Source organism: Rhineura floridana, chromosome 3 (genome assembly GCF_030035675.1).
Source record: "Rhineura floridana isolate rRhiFlo1 chromosome 3, rRhiFlo1.hap2, whole genome shotgun sequence".
NCBI lineage: Eukaryota > Metazoa > Chordata > Lepidosauria > Squamata > Rhineuridae > Rhineura > Rhineura floridana.
This window is the reverse complement of record NC_084482.1, coordinates 11,876,027-11,903,238: the sequence shown is the minus strand read 5'-3', so window position 1 is coordinate 11,903,238 and position 27,212 is coordinate 11,876,027. Positions and strand designations below refer to the sequence as shown.

General features: G+C 44.5%; 1 protein-coding gene across 4 annotated transcripts in view; it reads right to left on the bottom strand.

Annotated features, from left to right (window-relative positions):
* The window catches only part of GMIP (GEM interacting protein), a 118,653-nt gene that overhangs the window by 28,159 nt on the left and 63,282 nt on the right, over positions 1 to 27,212 (bottom strand). For all 4 annotated transcript variants that reach the window (XM_061614468.1, XM_061614469.1, XM_061614471.1 and 1 more), the window contains 10 exons: positions 25,627 to 25,702; positions 24,033 to 24,096; positions 21,905 to 22,030; positions 21,500 to 21,564; positions 20,286 to 20,396; positions 19,911 to 19,991; positions 18,817 to 18,993; positions 17,828 to 17,965; positions 14,559 to 14,749; positions 662 to 786 (listed from right to left, as the gene is read on the bottom strand). In XM_061614468.1, coding sequence (XP_061470452.1) covers positions 662 to 786; positions 14,559 to 14,749; positions 17,828 to 17,965; positions 18,817 to 18,993; positions 19,911 to 19,991; positions 20,286 to 20,396; positions 21,500 to 21,564; positions 21,905 to 22,030; positions 24,033 to 24,096; positions 25,627 to 25,702 — 1,154 coding nt within the window. The remainder of the gene's footprint in view (positions 1 to 661; positions 787 to 14,558; positions 14,750 to 17,827; positions 17,966 to 18,816; positions 18,994 to 19,910; positions 19,992 to 20,285; positions 20,397 to 21,499; positions 21,565 to 21,904; positions 22,031 to 24,032; positions 24,097 to 25,626; positions 25,703 to 27,212) is intronic.

The following is a 27,212-nucleotide window of genomic DNA, read 5'->3' as shown; positions in this document are numbered from 1 at the left end:
ACACGTATTTATATGTACTGCTAAATCTGAACTTAAATGTCTTCCATAACATCCAAGCCTTTACTGCTAGATGATTATGAAGCCTGACTGGCACATGGAGAAGAGTGTTGCCCCTTACAATACAAAAGTTGACCATCCCTGAACCAGAGAAAAGGGACACTCGCCACACTAGTCTTTGAAGGGAGAATATAGGGTTTTGGCAGTATTGGCCAGGGTGTTGGGGCTGAGCTGGGCAACCAGACTCCAAGCACTGGTGTTGCTGTGGCTTACCTGGATGGTTCAAGGTGGCAGTGAGGTCAGGCCTCTGTGTAAGCACTAGCAGGAGTGCTGGATGGGCACTGCCAGTGCATCTGTGCAGCCTTGACCTCACCACTGCCCTCACCTGCCCCATCCAGATAAGCTGTAGCAGAATCAGGAAGGCAGCTCTGCCCCACTACACAAAGGCTGCTATTGGGTTTTAGATTGTGTTGTCCTTGAGGTGCCTCATCCATGTTTGCTTGGCCCTTCTTTCCACTCCTACCCCGTAAGAACTATTCATTGATATAGCTGAGCTACAGGAAGAACCATAAAATAAATCTGGTTTTACAGTTCTTCCCATAACCCAACTTCTTATCCTTCAAATTTAAGACAGAAAATTAACTTGACTGTTAATGTAACTTACTTTGCTCGCTGCTTGAGGAAGATGGCTTCCCAGAGGCATCTTCTGAGGAGCTGCTGAGGTCAGCAGCAGATGATGAGATACGAGGATAGCTTGTGGCATTCTTTCTTCTAGTATTGGGAGGTGACCTGAGAAAGCAAGGCACCCATCATGAATTTCAGTTTTCCCACAGGAAACAAACTTTTAATTGTCTGTGAATAGGCGTTTCCTTCCAGAAAAGTTCAGCTGAATTAATTCAAAGATGGATGGTAGGGATGGGTGAAACTGTCAATTTTGGTTTCTCTCAGTTTTTCATTTTTCTGATCTTGAGTTTGGTTCTCCACATTTCCGCATCAGTTTCTGATTTTTTAAAAGTTCTCATGAAAATTCATCAGCATTTTAGTGTGTTAGGAGAAACTTACATACTGTGCATGTGATTTTTGCCTAATATGCACATTTTTGCAAAGCAATGATTCCTGATATAATGCATTTTGTATTTTCACAAATACATGCATTTTTATGCACATTTTATCCTTGTATACACACTTTTGCACACCTTATTTGGCTGGAGACTTGCATTGCAAAATTCAAAGAAAAGCGAATTTAAAAGGATTGCTGTGTTTCAGTTTGCAAATTGTTTTGCAAAGTGCAAATAGGCTCACCTTTCAATGCAAACTGAATCGAACTTCTCCCCCACCCCTAGTGAACGGGCATTCCTGATATGCACTAGAGGTCAGTTCTGTTCAGAAAGATTCATGTTGTTGTTTTCATTTGTACCTTGATGCCCCTTTTGTGACCCTGTACTGAAGTACATCTATGCAAAGAACAGTGATATGGAATAAAGGAAAACTTGCTCATGAGTTGGTGCAGCAGTTTTGCCATTGCAGATGGCAGGTTGGTGCATTTATATGAGAGTTTTTTTATAATCATATGTAGCCTTCCTTATCAAGTAGTAAGTTGGAAAGGGATAATGTTGCTTCCATGACAAAAACATGCCTCTTTAAAAAAGACAGAATAGAATCTACATCTGTTGACATGGTGCTACACTTCCATTCTTCTCCAAAGAGTCCAACTATCTGCAGTACGAAAAAAGATGGAAGATGCACTGGCAAAACACAGCAAGATTACAAGTGGGTGATAACTTGTGTGGGCCCCTGTATGGGCCCCTGAGTGAACAAGGCATGGTGATTCCACACTAAATGCTTGGTGTGGAAGCAATTCTTGTCTCATAGGTTATTGCTCTGGGGTATGATCACCCTCTGTGAAAAAAAATGTTGTCTATTTCTTTTCTGGTCTTCCAGTAAGTGGGGTTACACAATCACTTTCCAAAGAGTGATGAGATAGCGACAGAAAATGATGTCCATAATTGCCAGCTGATTGTGCAGAACTCTGCCTCCATCTGCCACCCTTTTGCTCCACCCCTACACCACCATTTTAAGATGAGGGTGTCAGCAATTTTCAGCCCTGTTCAGCAGGCCCTAGGGTAGAAATTCTGAGAACCCCTACTTTACATGTCTCATTTTACTCAGTTGGATTTACTTGCCTCAGGTTTCAGGGTCTGGCTGAGGGAAAAATGATTAAAAATGGCCAGGGGCGGCATTTGTAAATGAGAATCTGCTGAATCTCTTTTCCTCATAACATGTAGTTCTGCCCTCAAGCTCTTTGAAAGATCGATAGCAAATCCATGTTGAAGCAACTTAATTTCTTTGCCTGGACAATTTGTTTTAATTTAAACATGTTTGTCAATCCAAAACAGTAAATTCAGACATGGTTGGAAGATAAAAGGAATGCAGTGGAAATATTAGGATATATTATACCCTGACTCTGACTGCAGTAATGCTTTTGACACAGTACCATATGACCCTCCTTCTCATGCATCTTTGGCCTATCTGTGAAATGATGTATCCAGCTGTTCTGCATCCCAGCAAGTACCTGGGCTATCCTGCAAGCCAAAGTATTTGGGCCACGGTGGGAGAGAGGAACCACCATGAGAACCACCATGTGCCAACCAAGGGGCTATTTAATTTGGGGGGAAAGGCAACTAAGGGGGACATGATAGAGGTATAGAAAAATAGGCATGGTATGGAAAAAAAGGATAGACAGAAGTTTTTCTCCCTCTCATAATGCTAGAACTGAGAGTCATCCAATGAAGCTGAATGTTGGGAGACTGAGGACAAACAATAAGGAGTATTTTTTCACACAGCACATAGACTGTGGAATTGCTTCCCCGAGATGTAGTGATGGCCACCAACTTTGATGGCTTTGGAAGGAGATTAGGCAAATTTATGTATTATAGGGCTATTAAGGGGTTCTAGCCACAATGGGTATGTATTATCTACAGTATCAGAGGCAGGATGCCTCTGAACACCATCAGCTAGGGAATAAATGCACTTACATCTTACTTGTATGCTTCCCAAAGTCATCTGGTTGGCCACTGTAGGAAATACGAAAATAGTATAATGGACTAGATAGGTCTTGATCTGATACAGTAGGGCTCTCCTTAATGTTTTTAACCACAGCTGGAGTGGTCTGGCTGTTACTGAGAGTTCAGCTGATTCAGCTGTATTGCAACTTTACATTGCCACATGGTCTGCACCAGGTGAGCTTGGGAGCCACAAGTGGGTTGTGGTCTGACCTAAGGCTGACCCACAACTGAGTTATGACATCACTTTCACCATACAAATTTATTATAAAAAAAATTAAGAAGGGTGTCCCCACATGCACACTTGGGGGTTGAAAAGCTTACAGGACAAATTCAAGCAGGATAAAGCTACTGATAGCTATCAACCCTGATGGCTATGCTTTACCTCTATGGTTGGATACTATGAATACCAGCTGCAGGAGTGGGGAGTGCTATTGTGATTAGATCCTGCTTGCAGGATTCCCATAGGCATTTGGTTGACCACTGTGAGGAGAACAGGATGCTGGGCTAGATCAGCCACTGGTCTGATCCAGCAGGGTTCTTACATTCTTATGGAGGCAACTGTGGACTAGCACATACCAAAAGGAACTACAAGAAAAGGGAACTAATGCTAATTAGTGAGAGGAGATGTAGGAAGGGCTTTTTCTTTCTCTCCCTGCTGAAATCACACAGTTCAGCCTGCCATGTGTGCTCCAGCATTCAGCATCTTGTTTTTCCATTGGTAGATTTTTCACCATGATTCTGTTTAGTATACATGTGAACGTTTCATGTCCCAAAACTGCTAGCAAGACAACCATAAGTCTGCAGAGCAAGGGGAAATCAGGGCTGTGGGTCAGGAGTTAGGACCGAGGCAGAGCATGTTGCTTGAGATATGGAGGAGGAATAAGTTAGCTTAACTTCTGTCCCTGGAAAACTGGTAGAAAGTATTATTAAAGCTAGATTATTTATTTGTTTATTTATTTTATTTTATTATACTTGTATACCGCCCCATAGCCGAAGCTTTCTGGGCGGTTTACAGTAACTAAAAACATTAAAACAAATACAATTTAAAATAGATCTTATAAAAACAATTTAAAACAGAATTTAAAAATTTAAACAGTATAAAACACATGCTAAAATTCCTGGGAGAAGAGGAAAGTCTTGACCTGGCGCCGAAAAGATAACAGTGTTGGTGCCAGGTGCACCTTGTCAGGGAGATCATTCCGTAATTTGGGGGCCACCACTGAGAAGGCCCTCTCCCTTGTTGCCATCCTCCGAGCTTCCCTTGGAGTAGGCACCCGGAGGAGGGCCTTTGATCTTGAATGTAGTGTACGGGTGGGTTTGTATCGGGAGAAGCGTTCCATCAGGTATTGTGGTCCCACGCCGTGTAAGGCTTTATAGGTCAAAACCAGAGCTTGGAAAAGTTACTTTTTTGAACTACAACGCCCATCAGCCCAATCCAGTGGCCATGCTGGCTGGGGCTGCTGGGAGTTGTAGTTCAAAAAAGTAACTTTTCCAAGCTCTGGTCAAAACCAAGACCTTGAATCAAGCTTGGAAACATACAGGCAGTCAGTGCAAGCGGGCCAGAATCGGTTTTATATGTTCGGACCGTCTGGTCCCTGTTACCAATCTGGCCGCTGCATTTTGCACAAGCTGCAGTTTCCAAACCATCTTCAAAGGCAGCCCCACGTAGAGCGCATTGCAGTAATCTAATTTGGAGGTTACCAGAACATGGACAACTGAAGCTAGGTTATTCCTGTCCAGATAGGGACGTAGTTGGGCCACCAACCAAAGTTGGTAGAAGGCACTTGTGATGTTCCTATATATTAGTGTATATATGGTAAGTGCTGGTTGTTTAGAGTATACATGGTAAGTAGTGAAAGAGGAGGGGGAGTGAGTGGGCAATAGAATGCTTGATGATTGGCTGAATGTGAAAAATGGCTGACAGTATAAATGAAAGGATGACAGGTAAATCTGGGGGAATGTGAGGTGGTGAATTGTGGAATCTGGGGGGAGAAGAGAAAGAGTGGATTGCTTGGTGGGGTTTAGAGAGTTGTTTACCAGGAGGGAGGTGGAGTTCGGATTAGTATTGAGTAAAACCATATGCTTATGTGCCTTAAGAAGAAATCTTGTTAATCTTGTTAGCTTTGTTATCTGTAATAAATACTTAATTTGGTTTACCAAAGGCCTGATCCTTGGCTGGGGTTTCACAGACCAGAAGGGAGGGTAAGGTAATGACCAAGGCTGAAGGGGAACTGTAACAAATGGTGGCAGCGGTGAAGAGACTAACAATACCAGTATTCAGAGTCTCTGGGAATACTAGTATTGGGACGTTACTGGTGGTTGCCTAGCAGGGGGATCTGTTGAGATCTGTGCTAGAGCGGGGAGAGAAATCATAAGAGAGAGCGGTCCGGACTGGTGGAGTCCCTGGTGGTGCCTAGAGACAGGCAGTAACCACGAGCAGGTAGGAACCTGACAGGGAGAGCCAGGGAAGGATGCATCACATGTGGTGTCAGTAGCGGTGGGATACAAACAACAGAGAATCCAGATACGAACCAAAGAGAGTCCCAAAGACACGTGGTGACAAAGGAGACTATGTCACAGGTGTTGGCTGTAGCAGTGAGATACAAATACTAGACAATCCCTAATAGTTGTGTGGCAAACAGAAATAACAAAACAAGATTTCTTGTGAGAGTGACTGGCAAAGAGTGTGTGGCAAAGAGTGAGTGAACTCAAACACCATGGCTGAATACATAAAAATGAAAAGAGAGGAGCTGGTGGAGAAGTGCATAACATTCAATTTACCTCATGAGGGTAAAGGGGTAGATGAATTGAGGGTAGCACTTATAGGATTTGCAACCGCCCAGCAAAAACAACCTGTCAGAGAAGAGACCCCAGAAGGATATTTAAGCAATCCCGCTTATATAGAGTACTTGAGAGAGAAGTTGAGGATGGAAGGTGCAGAGAAGGAAAAACAGAGAGAGTTGGAAGCTGAGAGATTGAGGATGGAGGCTGAGGAAAAAGACAAGCAGAGAGAGTTGGAAGCTGAGAGATTGAGGATGGAGGCTGAGGAAAAAGATAAACAGCGGGAGTTGGAAGCTGAGAGATTGAGGATGGAAGGTGCAGAGAAGGAAAAACAGAGGGAGTTGGAAATTGAGAGAATGAGATTGGGGTTTGAGGAGAGGGAGAAGCAACGAGCATTGGATGCTGAATTACAAGTAGAAAAGTTAAAATTTGATAGAGAGAAATTTCACTCTGAGGAGACAAGGAAAGACAGAGATGGAGCAAAAATAAAAATTACTCCAAAGGACTTTGCTGTCTATGAGCCTGGTCAAGATCCTCAAATTTACCTCAGCACCTTTGAAAAAGCAGCTCAGTTGTGGGGGCTACCTGAAGATAAATACATGCAGTATTTATCAAACCTGATTAAAGGGGAATTGGCTGAGGTATACCAATATTTCCCCTCAGACAAGCCCGTCACCCATGCTGAATTCCAAGAAGCAGTGTTTAAAAGATTCAGACTGGGGCCTGATTATTTTAGAAAGCTTTTCAGAAATTGCCAGATACAGACAGGGAGGTCTTTTGTGGAACTGGGAGCAAAGTTGATGGATATATTTGGAAAGTGGATGAGTAGTGCCAAAGCTCAGTCAGTGGAAGAGGTGAAAAGCCTCATGATACTGGATCAATTATACCATCAGTTACCACCAGAAATAAGGCTCCTGGTCAAAGACCGTTCCCCTACATCTGTGCAGGAGGCCGCAGAGATGGCGGATCACTTCGCCTCCAATAGAACTGGCTGGGTGGGGAAAACATCAAGAGAGTTTAAACCCAGACCATATAGTGCTGGCAGAAGGGATGTGGTACCACAGCGAGTGAGTCCTCCATTAAAATCTGAAGGGCACAGGACACCCCAGAGTGGATCTGTGTACCCTAAAAGTGAGGAGAAATTATGCTACAAATGTGGTAGACCGGGGCACCTACGTTTTCAATGTGAGGTTGCCAACCCCATTAGTAATCCTGCTCAGACAAGGGCAGTGAAAACAGAGCCCAAGGCTTTAGAAACAGCGAAAAAGGTTCAGTTTTGCCAGATAAACTGGACAGAAGTAACAGACCTTGATTCAAGTCTGAGAGAGGAAGTGAGAGTACAAGGGGCAAATTATTGGGCATTGCTTGATACTGGTGCCGCTCAGACATTACTGAGGCCAGATTTAATAAAATCTGAGGTAATATTACCTCAGGAAACTGTGACTATCCAAGGAGTGAGGGGTCAACCAGAAAGTTTGCCTGTGGCCCTGGTGGAAATGACTTGGAGAGGCCGAGAGGGCCAATATAAAGTAGGCATTAATGCCCAGCAACAAGAACCAGTAATACTGGGAAGGGATGTAATGGGCGCCCAAGGAAAGATCTATGTAGTGACCAGACAGCAAATTGGCAGAGAAAAAGAAGCCATATTAAGGGGGGCTGAAACCAACAGGGTGGAATCTGTTAACCAGCCTCAGGTCACCATAGCAACCACTAGCAGGCCTGCTGAAGAAGACAAACTGTATCAAGTGGTCTCTGGGGAAGAAGCAGATCAATTCAGGGAAGAGCTGCATACAGATATAAGTCTGAAGCAGATAAAGGAAGAAGCGCTGACCCAACAGATTCCTTTCACTGACAAACTGAGGAATCAAGTTGTGTGTGAGAATGGGATTTTATATAGACTGTGGATGCCTGCTGAGAGAAAGGATGAATGTGAACCAGTGAAACAAATGATGGAGGTGGTGAAAAAGAATCTCAGTCAAGCACAGCAGAAGCAAAGTTACTGGTATGACAGAACAGCCAGGGAACGTGTGTATGATGTGGGAGATATGGTTATGGCGTTCATACCCAGGAAACATGACAAATTACAGGCTAACTGGGAAGGACCATATACCATCAGAGAAAGGCTTGACACAGTGACATATGTAATCACCACAGACCAATTAAACAAAAGCAAAGTGGTTAATGTAAATATGTTAAAGCCTTACCATACCAGGGATGCAAAGGTGTTGCAAGTTACCTTATTCCCTGAGGGAAGTGGGCCTGAACTTCCAGATTTGGTACAGGAAAGCAAAGACAAAGGAGGGGTAGATCAAGTGGAATGGTCAGAGGAGGTAGAGGAGGAAGTAAAAGAAGAGATTCTGAGAGTTTTGAAAACCTATAGGAATCTCTTTAGCAACAAACCTGGCTGAACTAGTATAGTTATACATTCCATTGATACTGGAGATCATGCCCCAATCAGATCTGTTCCGTACCGTGTGAATAGGAAAGTTTTGAATGAGATCAAAAAGGAGGTGGAAGAGATGCTGGAATTAGGAGTGATCAGGGAATCCATCAGTCCCTGGGCCTCAAGTATTGTCCTGGTTCCGAAAAAAGATGGAACGACAAGGTTTTGTATTGATTATCGGCTAATCAATAAAATTACTGTCCCAGATGCGTATCCTATGCCTAGGGTAGACGCTATGTTAGAGTTATTGGGGGCAGCAACCATTATCTCTACACTAGATCTCTGTAAAGGATTTTGGCAAATGGAACTAGACGAGCAATCCAGAGCCAAAACTGCCTTCAGTACACCAGATGGGTTATATGAGTTTGTGACCTTACCCATGGGACTAAGGAACTCACCAAGTTCATTTCAGAGGCTAATCAATACTGTGTTGCGAGGCATGTCAGATTTTGCAGTGGCCTATATCGATGACGTGGCCATTTTTAGCAAGTCGGTGCCTGAGCATGTCCAACACCTGACAACAGTATTGGAGGCCTTAAGAAAAGCAGGCCTCACAATAAAAGCTAAGAAATGCCAGTTTGGACTAAAGGAAGTAATCTATTTAGGACATAAGGTGGGGAGTGGGAAAATCACCCCCTTATGGAGCAAGGTGGAGACAATACAAGCGTGGCCGATCCCCTTAACCAAAAAACAAGTAAGGGCATTTCTGGGTGTGGCTGGTTTTTATAGGAAGTTTGTGAGAAATTTTGGGGAAATAGCAACCCCCTTGCATGAATTGACCAAGAAGAAGTGTTCTGAGCGTGTGGTATGGACGGATGAATGTCAGAAGGCTTTTGATCTACTGAAGCAAGCCTTGTGCCAAGGACCCATATTAATAGCACCAGACTATGAGCAACCATTCATCGTGGCTACAGATGCGTCGGACCTCGCGCTGGGAGTCGTCTTGCTACAGGAGAGAGAAGGCACCAGACATCCAGTGGCGTACCTGAGTCGCAAGCTGACGCCGAGGGAGAAAAACTATTCGTCGGTCCAGAAGGAGTGCCTAGCGGTCGTGTGGGGACTGAACAAGTTGCGCCCATACGTGTGGGGACGAAGATTCACAGTGACTACGGATCATCGGGCCTTGTTATGGTTGCAGACTATGAAAAACCATAACACTATGCTGCAGAGGTGGTCCTGGGCCCTACAGGACTATCAAGTGGACTTGCAGTTCATCAAAGGCAAGGACAATGTACTGGCCGATGGACTTTCCAGGCAAGTGGCTGGGACTGCAGTGACGTGACCAGACAGAGGAACAAAGAAAGACATTTTCCCCATAGAGACTTTTATTTGTCAACGCGACGTATAAATCCTGGAACAGGAATAATACTCTGCCGTTGTTTAAGGGGGGGGAAATGTGATGTTCCTATATATTAGTGTATATATGGTAAGTGCTGGTTGTTTAGAGTATACATGGTAAGTAGTGAAAGAGGAGGGGGAGTGAATGGGCAGTAGAATGCTTGATTGGCTGAATGTTTAAAATGGCTGACAGTATAAATGAAAGGATGACAGGTAAATCTGGGGGAATGTGAGGTGGTGAATTGTGGAATCTGGGGGGAGAAGAGAAAGAGTGGATTGCTTGGTGGGGTTTAGAGAGTTGTTTACCAGGAGGAAGGTGGAGTTCGGATTAGTATTGAGTAAAACCATATGCTTATGTGCCTTAAGAAGAAATCTTGTTAATCTTGTTAGCTTTGTTATCTGTAATAAATACTTAATTTGGTTTACCAAAGGCCTGATCCTTGGCTGGGGTTTCACAGACCAGAAGAGAGGGTAAGGTAATGACCAAGGCTGAAGGGGAACTGTAACAAATGGTGGCAGCGGTGAAGAGACTAACAATACCAGTATTCAGAGTCTCTGGGAATACTAGTATTGGGACGTTACTGGTGGTTGCCTAGCAGGGGGATCTGTTGAGATCTGTGCTAGAGCGGGGAGAGAAATCATAAGAGAGAGCGGTCCGGACTGGTGGAGTCCCTGGTGGTGCCTAGAGACAGGCAGTAACCACGAGCAGGTAGGAACCTGACAGGGAGAGCCAGGGAAGGACGCCTCACAGCACTCCGTGCCACCGAGGCTACCTGAGCCTCAAGTGACAGAGATGGTTCTAGGAGAACCCCCAAGCTACAAACCTGCTCTTTCAGGGGGAATGCAACCCCATCCAGGACAGGTTGGACATCCACCATCTGGTCAGAAGAACCACCCACTAGCAGCATCTCAGTCTTGTCTGGATTGAGCCTCAGTTTATTAGCCCTCATCCAGTCCATTGTCGCAGCCAGGCACCGGTTCAGCACATTGACAGCCTCACCTGAAGAGGATGAAAAGGAGAAATAGAGCTGCGTGTCATCAGCATACTGATGGCAACACACTCCAAAGCTCTGGATGACCACACCCAATGGTTTCATGTAGATGTCGAACAGCATGGGGGACAGAACTGACCCCTGCAGAACCCCATACTGGAGAGTCCAGGGTGCCGAGCAATGTTCCCCAAGCACCACATTCTGGAGGTGACCTGCCAAGTAGGAGTGGAACCACTGCAATGCAGTACCTCCCACTCCCAACTCAGCCAGTCTTCCCAGAAGGACACCATGGTCGATGGTATTGAAAGCCGCTGAGAGATCAAGGAGAATCAGCAGAGTCACACTCCCCCTGTCTCTCTCCCAACAAAGGTCATCATACAGGGCAACCAAGGCTGTTTCTGTGCCAAAACCAGGCCTGAAACCCAACTGAAATGGATCCAGATAATCAGTCTCATCCAAGACTGTCTGGAGCTGGCCCGCAACCACTCGTTCCAGGACCTTGCCCAGGAATGGAACATTTGCTACCGGCCTATAAATATTAAGATTTTCTGGGTCCAGGGAGGGTCTCTTCAGGAGTGGTCTCACTACCACCTCTTTCAGGCAGCCAGGGACCACCCCCTCTTGCAGAGAGGCATTAATCACCTTCCTGGCCCAGCCGGCTGTTCCATCCCTGCTAGCTTTTATTAGCTAAGAAGGGCAAGGATCCAGCACAGAAGTGGTTGCACGAACCTGTCCAAGGACCTTGTCAACATTCTCAAGCTGCACCAACTGAAACTCATCCAAGAAATCGGGACAAGGCTGTGCTCTGGATACCTCGCTTGATTCACCTGCTATAACACTGGAGTCTAAGTCCTGGCAGATGCTAAAGATTTTATCCTGGAAGTGCCTAGCAAATTCATTACAGCGGGCCTCAGATGGTTCTACCTTGTCCCTGGGGCCACAGTGTAATAGCCCCCAGACAATTCTGAAGAGCTCCGCTGGGCGGCAGATTGATGATTCGATAGTGGCAGCAAAATATTGTTTTTTTGCTGTCCTTACTACCCCTAAATACAGTTTACCATAGGCACTTACCAGTGTATAATTGCATCCACTAGGAGTTCGCCTCGATCTGCACTCAAGCCGTCTCCTATATTGTTTCATCACTCTCAGCTCTGGGGTAAACCATGGAGCCGTATGAACTCTACACAAGAGCAGTAGATTGCTCAGGAGCAATCATGTCAACCGCCCAGGTCATTTCTGTATTCCACAGTTTAACCAGGGTTTTGACAGGAGCGCCAGCCCTATCAGCCAGAAAACTCTCCAGAGCCCTTTGGAAACCATCCGGATCCATTAGTCTCTGGGGGCGGACCAACTTAATAAGTCCCCCACCCTTGCAGAGGTGAAAAGCTGCTGTGAGTCTAAACTTCAGCAAGCAGTGATCTGTCCATGACAGAGGGACTGATGTAAGGCCCCCCACATTCAGATCACCAACTCCATGTCCAGTTGCAAAAACTAGATCTAGAGTATGCCCTGCTACATGTGTTGGGCCAATGGCGTATTGGGACAGTCCCATGGTTGTCATGGAGACCATGAAATCCTGAGCCGTCCCGGATAAGGCGGCCTCTGCATGGATGTTGACATCCCCCAGAACCAACAGTCTGGGGGATCTCAACAGTACACTTGAGACCACCTCCGTCAGCTCAGCTAGGAAGTCTGTTGGGCATCGGGGTGGGCGGTACACCAACAGAATCCCCAGTCTGTCCCGTTGACCCAACATAAAGTGCAAACACTCCAGACCAATAGTCACATGGACAGGGTGCTTGCAGAGGGAGATGGAGCTCCTATAGACCACAGCAACCCCCCCTCCCCAACCTTCAGGTCTACCCTGATGCTGGACCAGGTACCCTGGTGGACATAGCTGGGAGAGACTGACTCCTCCCTGCTCACCCACCCAGGTCTCGGTTATGCAGATTGGCTGCCTCATCCACAATTAAATCGTGAATGAGGGAGATCTTATTATGCACCGATCTGGCATTTAGCAGCAGCATCCGGAGGCCTGAGAGCTGGCTGATAGGGCAACCAACAAACCTGCGGGTGTGGGGAGGACTGGAACAAGGCACAGCCATGAACTGCCTTGGCTGCGTTCCCCTTACCTGGCAAGTCCTCCTCACAATGCCATATCTCCCTCTACCAGTCACTGCACTAATTGGGGGCCCCTCAAGTCTCCCCACTTGGCTCTGAATCCTCTCTCCCCAGCACATGATTCAAGACGCACAAAAAGGCAAACAAAGCAGGAGCCACTTCAGTCAGCTGGCTTATGTATCCCCTCCAAGGAAGGGACAGGTGGAATAATATCGCCCACAGCTGGCTGAGTACCTGGGGCCTGGTCCTGCAAGGTGCCAACCTGCAGAGCAGAAGCCCAAGAAGGAGAGGGCAGTAATGTTAGCCATGCAGCAGCACAAACAGGCAGATGTCTCTCCCTCCCTGGGCGGTGATGGTCCTCTTCCCCCTGCAGGCACTGGGTCTAAGCACATAGAACAAGCTTTGCTGAAGCAGAGCCAGCATGGCTTCTGCAAGGGAAAGTCCTGTCTCAGTAACCTATTAGAATTCTTTGAGAGTGTCAACAAGCATAAAGATAGAGGTGATCCAGTGGACATAGTGTACTTAGACTTTCAAAAAGCTTTTGACAAGGTACCTTACCAAAGACTTCTGTGGAAGCTTAGCAGTCATGGAATAAGAGGAGAGGTCCTCTTGTGGATAAGGAATTGGTTAAGAAGCAGAAAGCAGAGAGTAGGAATAAACGGACAGTTCTCCCAATGGAGGGCTGTAGAAAGTGGAGTCCCTCAAGGATCGGTATTGGGACCTGTACTTTTCAGCTTGTTCATTAATGAGCTAGAATTAGGAGTGAGCAGTGAAGTGGCCAAGTTTGCTGATGATACTAAATTGTTCAGGGTTGTTAAAACAAAAAGGGATTGCGAAGAGCTCCAAAAAGACCTCTCCAAACCGAGTGAATGGGCGGAAAAATGGCAAATGCAATTCAATATAAATAAGTGTAAAATTATGCATATTGGGGCAAAAAATCTGAATTTCACACATATGCTCATGGGGTCAGAACTGGTAGTGACCGACCAGGAGAGAGACCTCAGGGTTGTAGTGGACAGCATGATGAAAATGTCAACCCAGTGTGCGGCAGCTGTGAAAAAGGCAAATTCCATGCTAGGGGTAATTAGGAAAGGTATTGAAAATAAAACAGCCGATATCATAATGCCGTTGTATAAATCTATGGTGCGGCCGCATTTGGAATACTGTGTACAGTTCTGGTCGCCTCATCTCAAAAAGGATATTATAGAGTTGGAAAAGGTTCAGAAGAGGTCAACCAGAATGATCAAGGGGATGGAGCAACTCCCTTATGAGGAAAGGTTGCAGCATTTGGGGCTTTTTAGTTTAGAGAAAAGGTGGGTCAGAGGAGACATGATAGAAGTGTATAAAATTATGCATGGCATTGAGAAAGTGGATAGAGAAAAGTTTTTCTCCCTCTCTCATAATACTAGAACTCATGGACATTCAAAGAAGCTGAATGTTGGAAGATTCAGGACAGACAAAAGGAAGTACTTCTTTACTCAGCGCATAGTTAAACTATGGAATTTGCTCCCACAAGACGTAGTAATGGCCACCAGCTTGGATGGCTTTAAAAGAAGATTAGACAAATTCATGGAGGACAGGGCTATCAATGGCTACTAGCCATGATGGCTGTGCTCTGCCACCCTAGTCAGAGGCAGCATGCTTCTAACAACCAGTTGCTGGAAGCCTCAGGAGGGGAGAGTGTTCTTGCACTCAGGTCCTGCTTGCAGGCTTCCCTAGGGCAACTGGTTGGCCACTGTGAGAACAGGATGCTGGACTAGATGGGCCACTGGCCTGATCCAGCAGGCTGTTCTTATGTTCTTAAGGATTGTGCTTCCTTACCTCTGCCCTGATGGTATAAATTCCTCAAATTTGTACACCTCCATTGGAAGCTCCCTTTTCTGTAGATTCTGAATGAACTCCAGGTATTTCTCACCGACCTTGTAGGGCTTGCAGAACTCAGTCAAGTTCTGGTATCCTACAGGGATTTGCTCTGCTTGGGCTTGCTGGAACATGAACATTCTCAAGGTGACCTTACGGAAACAAAATATGAAAATAAATGAACTTTTATAATTTGAAAGTTAAGAATGGGGATTTCTTCTACATTTCAAAACTTATTGTGTTGTCTACAGTTACTCAATACCTATAGAAAAAGGAATAATCACTCTAGATGTTACAGTTTTCATTAAAATGTACTTTAATGTTAGCTGAAAACTGCAATCCTGGAGAGAGACAAAAACATCTTCCCGTTGGCTGACATGATTATGGCATTGCCGCTCTCTTTCCCTATCTATAACTGATAAGGTGCGCATCTACATGGTGGTTTATTGTGTGTTTGGTGCTACTCACATCTCCTTTCAATTTGAATTGTTCATCATGGTGCTACTGGCAAACAGAAGCTATCATGCAGTTTCCCTCCGTAAATCCATACTAACCCAATCTGCTGATAATATGAAAAGGGAAGAAAAAAAAATCTTCACTCCCTTTCTCTAGTGCTTGCAGACGCTTTGAGAGTGTCAGTCGTGCCCCTCTCCATGCGCACTCCCTCCTCTTCTCTTTGTTCATTTTATTTCCTGTAGGCTAAAAAGCAACTTCCAGCTGCTCTCCTCCATTCTGCTGGCCTTTTTTATCTTGTTGCAAATGGTGCCTTTATTTTATTTCCCCCCTAACTTTGAAAAGAGTTATGTTTTTGTGCACAACACTGCTCAAACAAAGGTGTGTATCTCAACTATATCCTATCAGGGAAAACACAGATATTCACACTTTCACAGATATTCACAGGTTGTTTTTAAAGGAACCCACTGCAACATGCTTGGTTGCCAAGCAACCAGAGGTAGTGGAAATGTTAAATTAGAGGGTGTGGTCATTAGGAAACTGCTTCATTGACCCCTTCAGTGTGAATAGAAAACACCATGTTTGTAGCTGGCACTGAGCGCTTTCTGTGATGGTGAAAGTAGAAAACAGAGGTAAAAACAGCATGTTTAGTATCAAGGAATGGTCCCATGTGGATAAGCCAAAGATTTATAGCTATTCTAGTGTTGGTCACACTCTTTTGCCTTTTTGAGAGCTCTGCTGTTAGGGCTTAAAATCCTGCATACTCTCAGGCCGCCTCTGCCCTACATATTTAAAGCATTATTATACTACTTTAAACAGTCATGGGGCTTCCTCCAAAGAATCCTGGGAACTATAGTTTGTTAAGGGTGCTGACAGTTGTTAGGAGACCCGTCTTCCCTTCACAGAGCTATAATTCCCAGAGTTCCCTGGGAAGAGGGCTTGCTTGTTAAACCACTCTGGAAATAGTAGCTCTGTGAGACCCTTAAGATGTGGGAGTTGAAGAATTTAGATGGGAGGCAAATGAGGGCTCTATTCATCCAGCGATTTTTACTGAGTTGGATGTCAGCGTGTCTGTCCTGATCAATCTGCTATTGCATTTGTAAGCCATAAGATCTTATCTTGAAGTTGACACAGCAGGCCTTGTGTTGGGACCACTAACAAAAAAAAGGACATAAGAGATTGAAAACCAAATAGAATAAGCTACAAATGTATCAACTGTCGCTGGGAAAAGGGAGAAGTGATGTCAGCCAATAGGAGGTGTTTCTAATATATTTTGTTGCTAGGCTAACTTTAAACTATATTGTCCTGAAAACTGTTAAACAGCATATTCTTGTTCCTCTTCCTGTTGAATGGTAACTGAATGTAATTATGGGACTAATGCTGAAATCTGAGAGCCTGAGGTCCTCACTGTTTTTGAAAATCGCAAAAACCCTCCACAATTTTTACCTACTGCTTAATGGTATAAGCTGTAGGAAATTCATAGTTCATATCTCAACTCAGTCATGAGCTCATGAACCGGCTTTGACAAGCCATTATCTCTCATCCCCCCCGACCTCCACAAATATACATCATGGGGAGAGTAATGCTGGGGACAGTAATCGGGGTAAAGTTGCCCAGGGTCTCAGGGGGGTCTTTAGACCCTTAACATTTTTGGGAGCAGGGTCCCAGCAGGGTCCCTATGTTTCCAGTGTCTTACGAGCCAATCAGCATGAAAGGGAAGTGTTAGCCACTGAGAAGAATCTTCTAACTTGCTTCCTTGTCCTTTCCTGCTGATTGGAACCAATCAGAATGCCAGGAGGTGAGTCAGCCACTGAGAAGACTGTTTTCAGTAGCTAACACTGTCTCCTTTCATGCTGATTGGCTCCTATGGACATTTATTGTTGTGGGGGAAGCCACTAACAAGGATTTTGTTCTCAACCCAGCAGCAAAAAGAAAAAAGCGGGGAGAGGGTTTGGCTGTGATTATCATGAAGGGACCCAACACTTCTGAATCTGCTACTACATTACTGACAGTAATGCTGATGATCTGTGTTACAGGGTAATGTAATGTGAAGTTCTGTGAACACCGAAAAAACATTGTATTGTCTGATACAGTTGCCTGTGAAGCACTTTTATACAGTGCTTTTTGAGTGATCAGAGAACTTCACATACATTACCCTGTAACACAGGTTGTCAGCATTACTTTCCCTGATCATTTCTCTCAAGCCTGTGCATTTTTCAAACTGCAGCTGCTGCCAAAGCCTTTCAAAAGTAACCCTTTGTGTATCAGTGTGTAACGTGACTAGCTCTTTGTTCAAGTCATTTATGTTTTTTCTGTTTCCTCTTCCCCTCTTTCTTTCAGTCTCTCTCCATCTCACTTCATTGATTGCCCTTTTCCAACTCCTTCCCCCTCCTTTCCATATGCATGACCCAAATTTCTATTTCCTTCCAGGTTTAGCTTGGCCTCTCATTGGTCCAGTGAGAGTTCCACCCCATCACTGCCCAGACGAGGGCATTGCAGCTCCATGCCATGGCCCAGAATCTAGCTTTATGGAGGGCCAAACCAAAGGGATGCATGCATAGCTGCTGCCACCACCAACAGCAGCAGCCCCACTTCTCCCCAGTAACATCTAATAAAACATACACGAGGTGACCTCACTGCACTCAAGAGTTTCCCCTTCCACTTCAATTGGCAGCCAATTAAGAAGACTGGGAATGCATCTGGTAACTTCCCTCTTTGCAGCTGGAGAACAACAGGGTAGGGACAGGGGCATCCCATAACCACAGACCACTACTCACCCGCATCAACACCTCATCTCCTTGGTACATAAGTTTGCGGATGTGGGAGACGATTCTCTCCCGGACTTTCTCTAGTTCCTGCCGACGGTGATTGGCATCGAAGACGCAGCTTCTATAGGTGACTTCCGATTCCTGAACCTGTGTGTGCAGTTAAATAAAAACTGATGGAAGGACTGGGAGGGTGCTGACTTGGAGATGCACGGAAGGGGTAATGTGTTGTGGGGGCACCTGATGAACTCCCTGAAAAAAAAAGTCAGATCCTGCACCCACATCCTTTGGTGTTGTTTTTTTGGTCAGAAATTATTGCTTGTATTAACTTTGTCCTGGAGAAATCCTTGATATTTGTGGATGTTCATGCACTCTTAAATTATATCCCAATGGTGTGGGGACTAACAGGTGGACAACAACAGTGGATTCTGCAAGCCCTTATGGTGGCTAAGAGATTTATACTGGAAGGCTGGAAGGAAAAAAAACACTATGCCTCATGGAACTGTGAAGAGCAACCTCAACCACATGATACTGAAAGCTTTGCCCAGTGGCTAATACCGGAGCTCAGTGATGTTGGGCATCTATCAGAGCCCACCTAGATTGTGACCACGTGCTTCCATCTTGCTTCTCATTTGATGCAGGGCCTGGCCTGGCCCAAGTTTGCCAAGCCCAATGTGAAGTGCATTCCAAAGTCTTCTGTGATGACACAGAGGCTTCCGGAATGTCCTTTTAGTGCACATTGCCTTCCTATCCTTTGTTCTCCCAGGAAGGCATCCTCCACATTCAGTGTTGTGGCCCTCATAGGCAAAGTGGCCTGAATGCTCACGAAAAGCTGTAGTTGACCCCATTGCCAACCAGTGAGCCTTTGTCACACACTTACAGGCTCTTCTCTACCATTGTGAGCACTTGAATTTCAAAACTGAAGGTCTACACCAGAGACCAGATCTCAAATGACAGAGGGATGGGCTGCTTAGCCTTTAGGATCCAAGACCAATCAATACCTTTAATTGCACCTCATCTCGATAACGCCGCCGTTTCTCCAGTTGCTTGTTGCCGCTGCCGGCTATGGCCTGGAATTCTTCTTCTGCCTTGGCACTTAACACTTTGGCTTTCTCCAGATCCTCACAGCGCTGGAGGTAATGGAGGCGGGATTTGCGCATGGAGGACAAGGAATCGTTCTGCAATTGGAACAGGAGTTAGAAAGGCACGTGTGACCAGCTGTGGCTCTCGACAATTTTCCTTCTCCTAGGCTTTGCTGTTTGCAGGACACAGCAGTTGAACAAACAGCATATCACAAGAGGTTTGCACATTACAGATTTCTAGTTACACTTTTAAGTGTTTTTGTATTATATGTCATAGACCTTGGAGAATGTATGCATTTGGGGGGGGGATATCTATGAATTGTTACTACAGGTAATTGGCAACCCACTTCGCCCACCATTACATTTAGAATTTGGGGGGGGAGTTTTCCCCCTTGCTCTCCCCCCTGCAGACACCCTTGAGGAGCAGGGCAGAGGGGCAGTACAAGGTAATATAGTAACAGTAACAAACTAAGTACAATAGTCTGGCATGTTTAAAATTATTCAATTTATTGCATACTTTTAATAAGTCCTTAAAAAATTAACAACATTGAAAAATAAGTGCCCATATCAGGAGCTGGTTAATCATCCTGGTGCCTTTACACACACTGGCCAGACCACAGAATGGCAGAATAAAATACTGCCTGTTCATTTTCTCTTTTACCTCCATAAGTAAAAGAGCTAGAGACTGAATTTTTGACTTTTAATTAAAGCTGACATCTCAGAGAAGGGGCCTGGAATATTTATCTACAATGCTTGGGATACGGGGATAATAGACAAGAGGAATAGAAGGAGTTATTTTCTTTGGGCACAAGGTTTAAGGGTTTATGTACACTTACATGAAAGCCCCTGACAGTCCTTCCCCAATTCTCTCCTTCCATACCAATTTCATTATGCATTGCCCAGAAATTTGTAAAAAAATATTGCACTTAAGGCAGGAGGCCAGCGGGCACCTGATAGGAGACCATCAGTGATTGCAGGTTCTTTTGTCCCTTCTTCCCTAGATCTGCTCTTACCATTCTTTTCTGTTCCTTCTGCCACTGATCTTTGAATTCCTTCCGCCATTTCTCAATTTCGTTCTTCTTGGCCCAAAGAGGCTGCGAGGAAAGGACAAGGTTGGGTATGGGAAGTGAGATCTCCAGCAGCATGATTCAGCATTTGCAAAGCTATGGCATCAGTGAGACACCGCAAGTGTGATTGAGGGAGTGGGACAGATCAATAGAACGGCTTGCACCACTCCCTCTCATTCCATCCTCACCCTCTTTTTCATGCATGACATGTTCTGCAGCAATCATTTCAGGTCTAAGATTCTGACCAATTGGGGGCCCAAGAGGTATTTTAGTTGCTGCCCTCAGATAGCAGTGTCTCATCTCAGCCAGAAAATACTGTACCTCGTAGTATTCTCTCAGATGCAAAATTCCAGCCGTCTCAATGGCTAAGTTCCCTGCCCTTATGTCATGCTCCATGACCATGGTGTACAGAGTCTGTAGGGGCATGCAAGTCTGAAAAGACAAAGAGCATAGACCCAACATGTTCTAGTAGTTACAGTGTTAGAGGACTGGAATAAGGACATTTGGGTTCAAATCTCAGCTTACAGATGAATATGCTCAGTCTCCCTATCAAACATGGTAATATAGAGAAATACTTCATCTCATGTATGAGGCACCACTGATGGTTTCATTTGGTGGCTCAATGCAGTTACCATAGCATACGGAAACAGCTCATCACATGGATCATCCATATCCCTGGGCACATTTCCACACCAGTAGTGCAACATTCTACAGAGCACTGATACTGGCTTTGGAGACTTTCCAAGCTCCACAGCCAATCCACAAAATGAGCTATGCATGTTATGGCAGCCAGAAGGAGCTCCTGCCACACAGAAGTGGTCTTTTGCAACAATAATACTGCCTATGTGAAGCAGTTAGGAGAAAATCAAGTTTCTGGAGTCCTAGCCACATCCCAGCCCAACCATAGTGGAAGATGGCGCAATGGTATAACACAGAGCAGAGATGGGCAACCTGTGGCCCTCCAGTTCTCCAACTCCCCAATTCTCATCAGTCCCACCCAGCATGGTCAATGGTGAAGGATGATGGGAGCTGTAATCCAGCAACATCTGAAGGGCACCAGGTTCCCCATCTCTGACATACAGAATGCTGCTGGTTGGATCTCTTAGTCTAGTTGATGTTTCACGAGTGAAACTGACCTGAAATTAATGCTATTAGCATGGAGTTCATTGCTGCCCCACCTTTTGATGCCCATAAGAGTTAATTTTGCCACACCAATTACAGGGAATCACTTTCAAGTGTGTTGCTTCCATTAACAAGCCTATGAGAACACGATACCCAGAAAATAACCATTGCTTTTGGGTACGGTATTGTTGGAAATGACACAGTGGAACATTTGCCCTTGCATGGGGTGGTGGGTGAATCCATCTTTATACACATTGGAAAAGGGGTACCGGTAAATGTGGTAAAGTGTGTGTGTACATTGCAGCCAACATACTGCTTTAGGCTCTGCCTGGGAAAGAGTAACAAAGACCCTGTAGATCATGCACAGGAGGGGTGAAATGAAGTCACAGAAGGGAACATCTAGGAAACCTTACCTGTGGGTAAATGGCACTTCTGGTAGCGTCAGCTATCTTCAAGATATTCTTTGTAAACTCAATCTCTGTGAACAGGAGACAACAGGTTAGTGGACTGAACTTCCAAAGAAAACGTATGATAGGAGCAGGGAGCTTCTTTTTATTTAACCACAAAAACATGAGATTTTGGAAAGCTGCTCCAACCTTGTGGCAAGGTTTGTGGGAAGAGCTGTGTACCCATTAAAATGTAATATTCTGCCACCCCAGCCCAGGATGCCTTGAGGGGCCACTTTTGTGGCTGGCTAAATGTGGAAACAGATCATTTGGAGGCTTACCTTTCCCTTAAAAGAGTGTGTGTAGGGGAGGGGAGAGTTTGGTGGATCTGTTGGCCTGTTTAGGTCATGGACAATGAGAAATAAGCCTCACCATAACTAAAGCGTTTGTCTACCCAGCTCAACAGCTCCTTGACGTATCTGCACCACATCTTGGCATACCCCAGAGCTGCTTCCACACCACCACTGCACTTGATCAGCATCTCGTCGGCCCCTTCAGCTGAGAAAAATTAATTAGCAGGTTTCAGGAAACAGCTGGCAAAGAAGTCATAAGAGTGCCTCTTACAGGGGAGAGGAACAAGTCTTTGGTTGCCAGGGTCATCAGGCACAGCTAGAATTTAACTATTATATTTTCAGGAGTTGGTCTGGAGTCCTGCTCATTGAACCAGTGGAAACTCATAAGCCTACTGGGGTCCAAGTATTTTTACCAGCTTTTTGCTTTGTTCTACCCATACTCCACTGCCATTGGTTACAGCCCTTTTCAGTCCTTGTAGCTTCTCCTGCCTCTTAACAGACTTCTGTCAGTATAACAAACCACCTCATGTGTGTGTCTAGCTCACAGTTTCTGCTCCCCTGCCTGTTGCCTGCTTTGCTCTCTAGGCCAGCAAGACTTTCTGTAGTTCTTCGCACCCAGTAATCCTGCTGTCTTCTTCTCCTCAGGTGCTTAATGTTGTAAACAGGTCATTGAGATATCACAAATAGGTCATGGGTCATTAGCAACAGGTATTTTCTTTGTAATGTATTGGATTTTCTGGAAAGTGTATATCCAGATTAATGAAGAAAATATGAGCTGGCATTTTTTATGCCAACCAAAACAGAGAAGGTCCTCAAGATTATAAGAAACAACAGACAAAATCAGATGAACCCGAAAAACAATGAAAATGATATAAAAGTGATTTATAAGTAGCCCAAAACATTGTGTGGATGCTGCAAAAAAATTGCATGTGTAAGATGCACCCATCACCGATAAATTTCCATCTGGAAGTGTCCTTCCTGTATAAGCCTCATCTGTCTGTATTTTCTTTTTGGAATTTATCTCTGCTCAATTCTCCAACCTACAGTTTCATCTTACTCCTTCAGCCTGGCTACCAAGCTGAAAAGACCAGCTCTCACTGTGAGAGGCCTCGGTCCTGCAGAAGAGCATGGGACCCCTCCTGTGGGAGAGGGAGATCATAGTGAGATCAGTGGTGATTGCTAGTAAATTCCAGAGCACCATGTTCTTTGAATGTCTTTTAAGTTTGTCTTTGATACATTAATGTTTAAACTTGAATTTGATCCAATGAGTCAGTGAGAAGGATTCTGTCAATTATGGTGGAAAAATTATAAAACCGGAGGATGTTCTTCCAAGGCACATTTGCACACCTGAGCAGCTGTTGGTATGCTGATGAGGGGACCAGCCTAGAGTCTCACATACCTCCCAGGAAGATCACTCTAGTCATGCCATCATTGCCTGCTTCAGCCATTATACAGTGTTGAGAGTGGGGGATGGGAAGGAATACAAACATCATTCCCCCTTCCAGCAGAAAGAGTTGTGGAGAAAGAATGTTGACATTTGCTAGGCAACCATAGAATGAGTCTCTTCAGTCCTGGCCAGATCAGGCTCTAGGGTAGTCATGCTGCTAAACAGAAGTAGCTATTGGGTGGGGTTAAGTGAAAATATAACTTTGGTTGTGTATTCATTACCGGCTTAAAATGCACCTAGGTGATGTAGGTCAGTCTTTTTCTCAATTCAGATCAAAACTGCTTTGGGGGGAAATTACAGGATAGATACAGGATAGATATGGATTGTGGCTAACGTCATGTATACACCACTTCCCAAACCAGCGGTGAGAGCGCACTGGATGCAGAGTAAATGAGAGTGTGTACACAGTCTTTGTTGAGATAGGGCTGGAGATTATGAAAAACTTGAGATTTTGTAATAAAGATTGATCATTTAATTTACACTTCATGTATTTGTCAGATCCCTCTTTCAAAGCCGTCTGGACTACTGGCCAGTGCCACATCATGTGATGGTGGATTCCATAAATTAACTGTGCATTTTTGTAATAAGTACTTTCTGTTGTCTGTCCTGTATCTCATGATGGTGAGTTCTGGTATTATGATATAGGAAGAAAAACTTCTCTGAATCCATGTTCTTCTCCTCAAGCATAGTAGTAGACACAAAATAAGAGTGGAAATCAAAAGTAATTTGGCCATTTTGTTTAACCTCTCTTGCAGGTTACCTGACATGTTCCCTGATTCTCCCACCTCCAAATTTCTTTCACATTTAAAGAAACCTTCATCCATCTGTGAAACAAAGAGATGAGAATATTTTTAAAAAAGTTTTGAAATGGGCAACTGCCTCCCTAAAATACCCAGTCCCCCCCTTTTAAAACTTCATTTGTTTTATTTAACACAACTGCATTTCTTTAATTTTGCCGTAAGGCACTAGATTTATGAAAGTAACAGGCAAGCCAAGCCAAGCCAAATCCCTTCCATGCATCTAAAGACTTAGGCTGTGGACACACTAGTCGCCTACAGCAAAGTGTTTCCATTAGCCACAGCTGGAGGAGGAATGGCTGATCTGCCAATCAGTTGCAAAATTTCTTTGAAGCTGAACTTTAAAAAATGCACTCAAGTGTCTGTCCCCCCACCAGGTTTTACAGTAAAAAGGGGTGGGGTTTGACTAGCACCCTGTGCTCCCATTTTCAGAAGAGTAAGGTGGAGATGTACTGGAACTGGCAGAACAGTGAGTGTGTTTCTACCCTGATACAAGAACCTGGGAAGGAGAAGGTGATAAAAGGCAAATGCCTGAAAGTGATGAAATTCAAAGTCTCACAAAAAAAATAGCTGGGATGTTCTGTAGTGTAGTCTCAGACTTCTTTCATACGTGATACTAAAAAGTGATACTAAGCTAATCTCTTACTATGTGAGGACCCATAAGGGTCTGTGCCTTGGATCCATGTTTTTGTGCTATTTCTCTCTCTGGAACATCATTCCCCCTCTATTTGCTCTCTCTCTCAGTACACTATCTCATTATTTGACTTCTGTGCCACACCATTTTCTCCTCCCTGCCCCCCCCCAATTTCCCAGATTCCTCCCCTTTTGCTGCTTCTTGCTCAGGTGCTGATCTGAGCTTGGAAAAGCACATAGAGCTGAAAGGAAGTGGGAGAGAGTGACAGTTCTCAAACTTCCTCCTCCAGTTCTGTACTTTTCATGATGAAAAAGGTAACCACCCTTGCTATTTGTTGATGAAGGGGACAGTGGATGGGCAGAGTGTGCTCAGAGGTTTTGTGGACACCAAGGCAAGTCCTCAAGAGCACCATTGTTACCCACACTTGGCACCACACTGGCAACCCCAGCATTACTAAAGGTAAAGGTGTCCCCGCACTTATAGTGCGAGTCATTTCCGACTCTTAGGGTGCCATCTTGCAACATTTACTAGGCAGATGTATATATGGGGTGGGATTGCCAGTTCCTTCCCCGGCCTTTCTTTACCCCCTAGCATATGCCGGGTACTCATTTTACTGACCACGGATGGATGGAAGGCTGAGTGGACCTCAACCCCTTTTACCGGAGATTCGACTTCCTCCTTCCGTTGGAATCGAACTCCGGCCGTGAGCAGAGCTTCAGCTGCATTACTGCCGCTTACCACTCTGCGCCACGGAGGTCTATCATTACTAGTAGACAGGATATATTGTGGTTTTTCCTAGATTAGAATTTACAGGGGAATTTATCATGCAAAGAAAGAAATTCAGTTACTTTTGTTCTGATGGAACATAGCAGCTTTTAAAAGCACACTAATAATTTTTCAGCCTGGAGTCAGGATCATCATACCTGTACTTTTTCAGGCTGTGGGTTTGAGACTTCAGTACCATTGTCATTAGCATCATCAATGAACATATCAACTGCCCTGCAAACAAGAAAAAAACCCAATAAGGAATATTACATATAAGTCAGAATTAATTATTCCCCACCACCACAAACATACAAGATGGGGCATACCATTATGCAGAATGATGTAGCTGTCTTGGGGAGTGGATTTTAGGTGCTATTATCTTCCTTTATTATTAGATTTTTACCATGCTGGGAGAAGGGTACCATTTGGACTTTTCCACCTCAAGAATCAAAATATATTGGGCCATCCTGACTGAGTACCATAAATGTGCAAGGTGTGCACTGATAAGTACATGCTTCTGGTTAAATATATTACACATGTACTCTCAACAGGAAACCAGGATCCATTGTGGCTCCCTGCTTATGTGCACACATGGTGGCAAAGACACGAAGCAGTCCTCTTGCCTCTCATTCATCAGTTTGAAGGCCCATCTTCTAATGGCAACATGCCAAGAGAAGCACGTGTCCCTTAAAGTTACAACAGGACTAGCTTGTCAAACAAGTTGGTTTGATAAACTCAAAAGCTGCGTGAAACTCCGGAAGCCTTGATTTCCTTCCCTCTTTTCCCCAAATTTGCTTGGCAAGCTGAAGCAAATCCAGCAATAGCATATCTATCAGGGTTGCATCTGCATCTTCTGCCTAGGGTTACATTTTCCACAGAACAATTCAAGCTTATTCTACTGCCATGGAAATATAAATAGGAACTGCTTTCCTTTGATTTGCCTGCATAGTAAGTTTTTCCGGATATTATTCTGTTTGCACAACCAGCTTGTAGGGAAGCTCCATTCAACACAGGACTGCACTGAGGATGCTGCTATATTCTTTAAGCCACTGTTCTTCAACCTTATTGGACTACAACTCCCATCATCTTTGGCCATTGGCTAAGCTGGCTGGGGTTGATGGGAAATGTAGCCTAAGAACATTTGGGGATCCAAGTTGAAGAACAGTGCTTTAAGCTAAGCAGGTCTCACCTTAGCTAGTGTCTAGATGGGAGAACTGCTTGGGACTCCTTTGTATGCTAAAGAAAGGATATGTAGCGGATAGGGATGGGGGAGAAATTAAATTCAGTTTGCATTTAAAGCTGAATCTATGAAATTCACACTTTATGAAACAATATAAGAGCCGAAACATAGCCAACCTCTGAAATTTGCACTTATCCAAATTTTGCAATGCAGTTCTCCAACCATTGTTTACAAAAAGGCATATATTAGGGGAAGATGCGTTATTAATGCAAATAACATACAAAAATGCATTATATTAGGAGAAATTGCTTGCGAAAATGTGTACATTTGTCAAAACTGCATACAAAAATGTATTTCTTAGAAGAAATTTGCACTAAAATGCTGAAGAATTAAAAAATGGAAAATTGCTGCAGAAATGTAGAGAACTTAATTTGAGATTTGAAAAATGAGAGAAATGGAATTGACAGGTCCTTCCATCCCTAGTAGCAGATAATAAATATAAAGTTGCTTGCTAGAAATGTGCCCTGTTTAGGTCCCACAGGTATTAGGCACACTAAATGAATC